Raw genomic sequence first — 10487 nt, 5'->3', positions numbered from 1 at the left:
GCCTTCCAAGTGAGAGAGGGAAATACCCAAATGAAGCGCACCCTAACTATTCTTTTCCAGCTAAGCAGGGAGAAAAAAAAAAAAAAAAATGAGAACCACTTGTGAAGTTCACAGTCCAGAGGCGTGGGCTGACTAAAAGACTGAGATCTCATCATAGGACTGTAGCTCTGTAGCTGCTCCCCGTCGCTGGTTCATAACAGACCAAGCATCAAAAATTTAGAAGAAGAAAAAAATTCTGAACAGAGAAGGATTTAGTTAAAAACCAGTAGCAGCCCTAAGTAAAAAGGAGTTCAAAGAAAATAGTCCATGTGAGTACAGGCAGCATGATAGGGCTTCTGGGTAGCCGATAATAATCTGGTTTTGTTCTTCCTGTTGGTTACATATGTTTACATTTTCTGTGGATAATTAAATTTGTTATGCATTTATGATCTATGTACTTCACTTGATGGCACATAACTTAAATAAAAATCCAAAGACAATACTGCCAAGGCAATCCTGAAGAAGTGGGAGGGCAGGAAATCTGAGTAATTATAACACCAGATAAAGCTGCCATAACTGAGATTGTGTGTTGTCCATGGGCAAATAGTCAGTGGGACTGAAACATCTCAGGACATCATGTTATGAGATATTTCATGTCAGCTTTATATTATCAATGATGATAACATTTATTACTTGTGAATATGGTTCTCTATAGAAAAGTTCTCCACTGTAAAGGCACTTTCCCCCCTGACTAATTAAAAATTACATACAGTAAAAATTATGTACAGTGCAGGGATATTTTGAGACTGTATAAATATTATGTTCCCTAACAGACTTTTATCTGTTTATAATCATTCTTATTTGTTTTCTAATCTAATTAATAGAAATATATAATAGTATAACATTAATATTAACACAATGGTTATTTTCCTAAATCTGTTTCTCCTTTTACATTTATTTGTTGGAATTTTATCATAAAGAACAGCATTATCTTCTCTATTCCTATTATCAATTTATTTCATAGTGTTTTCCTACTTAGTGTGTTATTATCTACTTTTATCATTATATTTCAGTGCCCTGATATTGTCAGTGAGAGCTCCTTCTAAGAAAACTCTATCATTTGACATGTTGCTACACTTTCTGAGGACTTATTTTTTGGAACAATGAGATACTTTAGCTCATCTTGTTCTTTTAATGTTTAGTCCTGGAATCAAACATTTCTACAGTTCTCAGAGGTTAATTTTCCCAAGAAATGGTATTAGAACCCATGATGCCTTGTGTGGCCTGTGCTATTTAGTTATTGCTATTCCTTGGAACTTTCATAAAATGGAGAAAAGAAATACATTTGAAAAAGTAATAGTCTCACACTGACATTTCTTATTCCAATCTAGTAACACAGGATTTTTCAACTTCTCTTATACCACGTTGTATCTCTTTCTCTGCAGTGAGAAATCTGGTTCCAGCAAACCCGTTAAGCTATCAGTTACGCAATTCTATAACACACACAAATAGTTTTTGAATTGTAACACTGCTTTTATAAAAACAAACCTACTAAATAAATTTCATTTTTTTTCAGTCCCTGTCCTACTGATGATCAGTTGTAAAAATGCTACTTGAAAAACTACTTGTATCAGTTCTTTGTTCTTCTCCCTATGTGGTAATCAATTGATTTTAAAATTATGTTCACCTGAGTGTATTCACTTGTAAGGGTTCCCCCGTTTTTGCTCATTAAATTTTATCTTTGAAATACGTGAAACAATAAGAATATTTGAAAAGTTAAAACTATGCAAATAATCTCTCTTTTCCTGCCTGAGTACATGTTTTAGTTACACAAGCCTTATGTTATATTTTTATATCTGTATGGTTAGTCCTCTTATATTGCTCTTGTTTCTCAATATTTCTTGATTACTATTGCATGCTTGCTTTTCCACATGAAATTTAGTATTTGTTTTAGTATTAGTACTCTTCCACTGGGGCCAAATGACCCAGCAATTCCAGTGCTATTTGAAGTTTCAGTGACAAAGGGAATGCAATAAGGCACATCTTCTTTGCCACAAGTAGAGGTTCAAAATACAAACTGTGATTGTGGAACAACCTTTTGCAGATAAACATTCTCCTTTGGAAAACAAACCCTGGCTTGCTACTGGGTCCTAGAAGAGACTAAAGGCATCAATTGACCATTAGATTTAGCTTCCCAGAGTGAACTGTTATTGGACCTTCTGATTTATAAACCTGGTCATTTATAGCAGTGATCTGTCATCAAAGGGAGATAGTACTTGGAAGATCAGACCTGAGCAGGTTCAGAAGGCAAAATTAAAACTTAAAAAGAGGTTTCTCAGAGTTTTTCAAACCAGATTTTTGGTGCTTGGATCCTCTTCATCTATCCATATGTATGGCCCTATTGAGTGTACCTGATCACTAGCTGACCAAGATATAAAAATATGTACCTGAGGATACATGTCCTGCACAATCCATTAGCATCCACTCAAAGGTAAATGACAGATAGATAAAATACAAGCCCTGTAAACAATATATACTTTTCAAATGCTGGCATAACTATATCAGTATTGGTCAATGTAGATATTACGGACAAAAGTGTACTTCATATGGAGAGGAACTGGTGGTTTTTCATGATAGAAAGTTATGACCAAAAAAAGTAACAATCGCAAATTTGTGTCTGCATAAAAACACAGTGTCAATATTTTCAAAAATAAAAACATGACATAACTACAAAGAGAAACAACTCCATCATTGTTTTATAAAATTCAAATAACTCGGGAATAATACAAACAGTAGAAGTAGATATTTAAATCATGTGATTAATGAACTCAAATAGATGAGTGGACTCAAATAGAACACTGCACTCAAATACCGTTACATACAATTTTCTAATGTACAAGAAATGTTTACAAAATTCTGGCCATGTTCTGGGCTATGAAGTGAAACTCAACTAATTTAGAAGGATTTAATTTAAAGAAAGTGTGTTTTATAATATTATAGAGGATGCTTTTGAAAATCTGTGTACCAGTGGACCGATTTCTAATAGTCTGAGGCTAACACACTGAGTGGCCTCTCCCTCAGGGGAAGGGAGCAGTGTGGAGCACATGTCCCACATCTGGGCTCTTCAGGGCCTGCTGGAGGACTGCTGTCTCTCTAGCCCATCTTGGGGCCCTTATGGTACCTCACATGCTCTAGATGCCCAGAGGCTGCTGAGAACAAAAAGAGCTGTGTGACTTCTTCAAGCAACTGAGTTACAGCAGACAGAAACAGAGCAAGAGATTATAGGTTACTGCTACATAAAATGGACAAAAATCTTCCAATTAGAAATCTCCAAACACAAATCTGAGAACATACATCCTCAGAAAAGATCTGAGCTGTCCCCAGAATTTCTAGTGGATGTAATGGGGATGGTCTTGCCTTTAAAAATCCGGTTTAAAAAAACAGAGAGGTGGCTGTTTTGTCAAATGTGTAAGCAACAACACCACGTTATAAGGAACATGAAGAAACAAACAAAAGGGGAAAATGGCCCAAAGAAACAAATGAATAAATTTCTAAAAACAGACCCTAAAGAAATGGAGATGTATGAACACCTGAGAAAGAAATCAAAATAACTCATAAAGATGATCCTTGAATTTAGGAAAGTGCCAGTGTTTAAGTTTTATTGCATTTCTTTTGAAATTTTTAATATAAATATTTTCTAAAAGTGATAGAAAACAGAAAGCATGGAAATTCTGTAAATGTTACATAATATGAACAATGTTCATCTTGAAAATAAGCACTAAATTTCACAAAGTATAAATGTCTACATTTAACGTGCAATATTCTAGTACATATTATTTCTCTGCATTGAACTTAATACATAATAATACAGAACATGTAGATTCTTTACACCTTAAGAAATTATTATAGTGAATCTTGAAAATACACAAGAAATTACACACTAATTGTTAAACTCTACATTTGAACTATGATGTGAAATCATAGGATCCTTTTAGGGACTGATACTTAAAAGAATTACAATTATTTTCTACCTAATACTGTAAAGTATGTCTAAAAGAAATACATTTCATTTCCAGAAAATTCTGTAGGAGAAATAACCTTTCCTATATTTTTAAATGTCAATAAGCAATGCACTGGAGAAACTTAGGCATGGAAGTGGAAGAAATGGATTGGGAAAATACATTAACTGTACCGTGGGCATAAAGCAACTAAAGAGACTATAAACAGCAAGCATAGTTGTATGACATTCAGGAATTCCAAGATTTAACATAATAGCTCTTTAGAGTGTCCTTTATTTTTGTCAAAAAATTCATTTCTTGGCAGAAAATATTACTTTATAGACCATGTCTTTGAAGGCTTGTTTTACTTGCTGGTTTCTCAGGGTGTAAATGAAGGGGTTGAGCATGGGGGCAACAGACGTGTTGAGAACAGCTACTCCTTTAGTGACAGATGCCTCTTCTTTGGCCGAGGGATTAGCATACATGAATATACAGCTTCCATAAGAGATGGAAATGACAATCATGTGAGAGGAACATGTGGAGAAAGCCTTTTTCCTCTGACTGGCAGATGGGATTCTCAAAACAGTCCTGATGATGTACATATAAGACAAAATCACTAATGCCAAGGTGAACAGCAAACTAACCAAAGCAAAATAAAATCCCATTACTTCTAGGAGCCACGTATCTGAGCAAGATAATTGCAAAAGGGGAAAATAGTCACATGCAAAGTGATCAATGACATTGGAGGCACAGAAATCCAGCTGGAGGAGAAGCATAAGGGGTGGGAAAATGGTCAGAAAGCCACCCAGCCATGCACACAGTGCAAGCAGGCTGCAGACTTTCCTGCTCATGATGGCTGTGTAATGAAGGGGCTTGCAGATGGCAACATAGCGGTCGTAGGACATGGCAGTTAGAAGATAAAACTCTGTCACCCCCATGAAAATAAAGAAAAATAGCTGAGCTGCACAACTGTTAAAAGAAATAGTCTTATCTCTGGTGATAATTGCCCCCAGAAACCTAGGGATACATACAGTGGTAAAGGAGACTTCTAGGAAAGAGAAGTTTCGGAGGAAGAAATACATTGGCGTCTGTAGATGGGAGTCCAGCAAAGTCAGGGTGATGATAGTGAGGTTTCCAGTGACACTTAATACATATGTGATAAACAAAAAGAGGAAAATCACAATCTGAAGGTCAGGATCATCAGAAAGGCCTAGGAGGACAAACTCTGTGATCACTGTGTGGTTCATTTCTCACTCTTTCTCCTTTTTCCTTCTTTAAAGATATTTAGGTGGAAACTGTATTAAAGGGAAGAGATGAAAAGTAATTCATCATGATCAATATGATCGCTGATACAATTCTCAAACATTTTCTAGAATCCATGCTGATGTTATTTTCATCAGACTCTCTTATTTGCATTATATCTTAGTATATATTTGTGAGTCCTGCTTTATTTTAAATCTAGCAGGTGAAGTTAGAAAATCTTCATACAATAAGTCACACTATTGAGATATGTTAAATGAAATCAGTGCTTTTTTCTTTGTCTACATTATGCAAGTCATTGCATTTTTGTTGAAATAATCACATAAGTATGCATTTTTCCTTTTTTTCTGTCATGTATTTCTTAGAAGATACTACCAACTAGAAACACAAATGAATCACCTTAATTTCATCGAAAGATAAAAAAAGAAACATTGAAACTGAAATAATAAAGCATTATATTTTATGATATGAGAAATTACTATAATTTTCTTAGGGAATGAAATAAACTTTAAAATCTTTAAATATTAATTTAATTAATTACTAATTTCATTTTAATATTAATATTTATGTATATAATTATCAAGATAATATGAGAACATTCTGTACATATTGTATAGTACTCTAATGGAGAACATATTCACTTAATGATTTTTTAAAAAATTATTCAATTGAAATCACTAATTTTTGATGTCTTCTATAACGTGTTATGAGTATATATAGCGAGAAACATTTTTATTTCTGAGCTTAAAGTGATATGCAATATTTATTCATTTTTTACTTTACACTGAAGCACAAATTGAAAAATAACTACTTGCCTCAGATGTTAGCAGCTGTGTCACGCAAATTGTAGCCCAGTGCATTTTCCATTTGGACATCCTTCTTTCACAGCTACTAAGCTTTATAGAAAAATGTTTTACTACTTTGTAGTTCTGCCTCACATTTATCTTTCAAATGAGATGACTGATCCATAAGGTTATCCAGAGATGTGTAGGAAAACCTCTCCTTCATCCTAACCTATTCAGTTCATCCCCAGCTGCACTGGATACACCATTCTGTGTATCTGGTTTGCTAAAATCAGGACAACTAATTTCTCCATATTACAGACAGCCACAGTTCTGCTGTGAATAATAGAATATAAAATCATTGCTTCTCTGTCAGACACTAGTAAAAGTCACACTAATCCAATTTGATTTAATTTTATCCTTATTTTATGATGACTAAAGGAAAATAGTTCAGGAAGTAAAACTGGACTGTCAGAAACCTTAAGAAGATCTGGAAACATACTATAGTCCTCTTCAATAATGTTGATCTAGAAGTTTAAGAAAGTCATATTTAAAGAGAGAACTGAGAGGGATATGACAATATCAGGTCTTATGAGTATAGATTCTCAGATCTGATGTCTGTCCGTTGGCATTAGTAGCTCAAATTTTCAAGTCTAGTTGTTTTGAGCTATGAAGAGAGTCATGCATTCATCTCCTGGGAACAAGGCAAAGTCAGGGCGCATTTCTACTATATTGTAGACCATGAGGGATTTCTGGAAGCCACCCTTGGCATTTTCAGTAGCCTCCTAACTCTTCTCTATCGTGAATCTCCCTCTTGAGAATGGTTATGTTCATCTTTGTATCCCATAGAGGACCTAAACGTTGACATCTACAAAATAATCTTCCATTAACCACAATTATTTAATATTTCAAGAGTTATAAAAATAAATGTGAATTCTTACAAAAGCAGAACTCAATCTAATACTATTTATTCATCTTGGCATGTATAATTTTTCTACATATACAATTTTTGTTTATCTTGAGGTTTTGTTATTGTTGGGGCTTCAAGAATTAAAGGTATTTCATAATTCTGAGATAAATAATAACTATTATAATGCACATACTGTGCTCACAATTTTTAAAAAATGCTGTTCCATAGGTTAACTAATAATTCTCTTTATCAGTAGCAATATTTAATTACAGTGTCAATTTTGTTCATCTTATTGTTCATCTTGGTCTTTGCATTTACTTACCATGTCATTAACATACTAGTGAGAAGTATCACAAAATACAAATCTTTTGTTTATTTTAGTTCTGGTTACTGAAGTTTGGTTAATTATCTTTATTGTTGTTCTTATTTTTCTCAAATATCTTTTAGTTAAAATTATATATAATCAGTTAATAACAAGTCACACATTCATTATATAATTACATAAAATAATAATACATATCACATAATAACTACTTTGTAGAATATAAGTGTTATATATTTCATCCAGTTGTATTGAGGTGTAAGTTGACATGCAGCACTATGTATAAATGGAAGGTTTACAGCATAATGATTTGATTACAAACATCATGAAATAGGTTTATTGAACATTTGCTATCTCATATAGATATGAAATTAAAGAAATAGAAATAAATTTTCCTTTAATGGCAACTCAGGATGGACTCTTTTAACAACTTTCATATGTAACATACAGCAGTGTTAATTATCTTTATCATGTTGTACATTACATCTCAAATATATCATGCTAGTCCCTTCTGACTTGCAGAGTATCTGCTGAAAAATGAGCTGATTATGGAGATTGCTTTTTATGTGCCTTTTTCTCTCTCACTGCTTTTTAAAATTATCTCTTTATCTTGGACTTTTAACATTTTAATTAAGATATGTTTTGGTTTGAGTCTCTTTGGATTCATCTTGTTTGGGACTCTCTTTGCTTCCTGAACTTGGATATCCATTTCCTTCTTTAGGTTAGAGACGTTTTCAGCCATAATTTAATCAAATACATTTTCTGCTCCTTTCTCTCTCTCTTCACCTTCTGGGACCCTTATAATATAAATGTTAGTGCACTTGATGTTGTCCAAGAGGTCCCTTAAACTATCTTCATTTCAAAAAAAATTTTTTTTTTTCTTTTTCTTTTTCCGATTGGGTGATTTCCAGTATTCTGTCTTTTGAGTTGCTAATGAGTTTGTCCGTATCTCATAATCTGTTAATTCACTTCAGTGTACATTTTATTTCAGTTATTGTATTCTCTAGCTCTGATTGATTCACTTTTATTTTTTCTAGTTCTTTGTTGAAGTTCTCACTATGTTCTTCTGTTATTTTCCCAAGTCATGGAGTGTTTTCTGTTACTATTGCTTTGAACTCTTTATTGTGTAAATTACTTATATTTATGTCATTAGTTTTTTTTTTTTCTGGGTTTTTTTCTTTCCTTGGAACATGTGCCACTGTCCTTGCATTTGATTTGATTTTCCTTGTTTGTCCTATGACATGAGGTAGAAACAGTTACCTATCTCAGTCTTGAAGCCATATCCTTATGTGGGCATCTCTGTGCAGTCTGCCTGTGCACAGTGGCTTTGATAGGAGAGCTGGATCTGAAGTGAGCACTGGCCGAGTGTTCTCTTGGTGTGTGCTCACAGCCGTCTCCCTGGGAGGTATGGCTGGAGGCAGAGTGACTAGAGCCATAGATCAGTGCAAGCCAAGCCTTCTCCCAGGATTGAGGATCATAGCCACCTTGGCCGGGAGTCGGGGTGGAGGGGTCAGGGGCCCCGAGGGGCTGGAACAGCAGTCCAGAGTGAGCTAGGCTTCTCTCTAGCACAATGACAGTCTGTGTTTGGGTTGGGGTTGGGGTTGGGGCTGGGCCCAAGGGGCTGGAGCATGAGCAGGCGTGGGCTGGGGGACACGCTCGGGGGATCTGGCAGGCTGATCAGGGCACCAGGCATTTTCCAGTGTCCGAGATAGGGAGCAAGCAGGTCTGTTTGTCCACTCCTCAAGAGCAGAGCCTCAGTTTCTGCAGCCCTCCAGTAAGCCCCACTGGTCCTCAGACCAGCCAAGGGGGCTTGTGCTCCTGGTGCCAGACCCCAGGGATAGGGTGCCGAAGCTGGGGGCCGAGGGTTTAGTTGCACTGAGACTCTTCAAAATTGGTAAATATAATTAATTTTTAATAAAAGTGATTGGTTTTTCCTTAGGCATGTAACACTCATCTTTTCCAACTCCTGCTACTACCTCACCTGAGGTGAGATACACTGAAGCCACTGCCATGAGGAACCTGAGATGTTAGGGAAAAGGGAGAAAATAATGTAACTGGAAGGGCTTAAAAACTGAGGTTCCTTGCATGTGAATTCCTGGCAATGTTTCATGACGATTTAGCCTACCCATGTGTCATCATTACGGGCTTTATTCTAATACAATCTGTTTCCCTTTCTCTTTAAAATAATAAGTATCGTTATTATTTCAGAAGAATTTCCTTCAGTGAAAGAGATGGCTAGGTGCTTTTCAAGAAAGCAGACATTAATATGTTTATGTATTTATATGTGTTAAATAATAGTAGGTTTTAATTTTTCTATCATAGATATTTCCATAAGGAAGAGTGAATCCTGGTCATTTACTATTTTAAAAATCCCTGAATTCCTCTTGCCTGAATTACATCATCCGTAAATTCCTTTGAATACCTGTCTATCTCACAGAGTTGAGCTTTCAATGACTTCACTGTGTGAAATCTTTAGAAAAGTGCCAAGCATGTAATAAAAGTCGTAGAAGGCTTTGCTCTATGAAAAATATGCTTCCTGACCATTAAATTAAAAACCTTCAGCTTAAAGATGTTATCTAATGGTAAAGGCTATGTTAGGTCTAAGTTAAAATCTGCAGTAAGAGAATCACGTAGAAATAATAAAAATTGTACATAGAAATAAAATTGTACATAAAAATAAAATTGTACTTAAAGTTGTACATAAAAATGTGCATAAAGTTTCAGTTATACATGATGAGTAAGTTCTAGAGATCTGCTACACAACACTGTGCCTGTAGTTAACAACACTGTACTGCGCCCTCAGAATTTGAAGTGGGTAGATCTCATGTTAAGTGTTCTTGTCTTAAAAATATAAGCCCTACATTTTCATAAGTATAGCAGTTAGATATATAGAACAATATTAATATTTATTACAATTTATTGATAGCTAATTACGCTATATGCTTTATAGATTTATTTCCCTCCCTGTAATAAGTTGTTTATACCTGATTTATCTGGACTTATAACTTGACTTACCAATGGGGAAATATATGCTTAGAGGGTATAGAAACCTCAAGTTTGTCAACTATTTGTCTTATTTAATATAGAAATTATACTTCAGATAGGATGAAATGAATTTAATTTTCCTCTAATATTTTGAATCCCCTTCAATTTTTTTTTCTTTCTCAACAAATCCTTGTGTTTTATCTCTGCAGTAAATGTATCTCATAATGAGTATTAGGAATGTTGCACCACTA

The 10487-nt window shown here is 34.7% G+C and overlaps 1 protein-coding gene across 1 annotated transcript; it reads right to left on the bottom strand.

Annotated features, from left to right (window-relative positions):
* Window positions 1-4288: 4288 nt before the first annotated feature.
* On the bottom strand, window positions 4289-5224 carry LOC102505292 (olfactory receptor 6C3). Its single transcript, XM_006185986.2, has one exon. It carries the CDS (start codon window positions 5222-5224, stop codon window positions 4289-4291), a length of 936 nt encoding a protein of 311 aa, XP_006186048.2.
* Between the last annotated feature and the right edge of the window lie 5263 nt (window positions 5225-10487).

Source organism: Camelus ferus, chromosome 12 (genome assembly GCF_009834535.1).
Source record: "Camelus ferus isolate YT-003-E chromosome 12, BCGSAC_Cfer_1.0, whole genome shotgun sequence".
Lineage (NCBI taxonomy): Eukaryota > Metazoa > Chordata > Mammalia > Artiodactyla > Camelidae > Camelus > Camelus ferus.
This window is presented reverse-complemented; position numbering and strand designations above follow the sequence as displayed.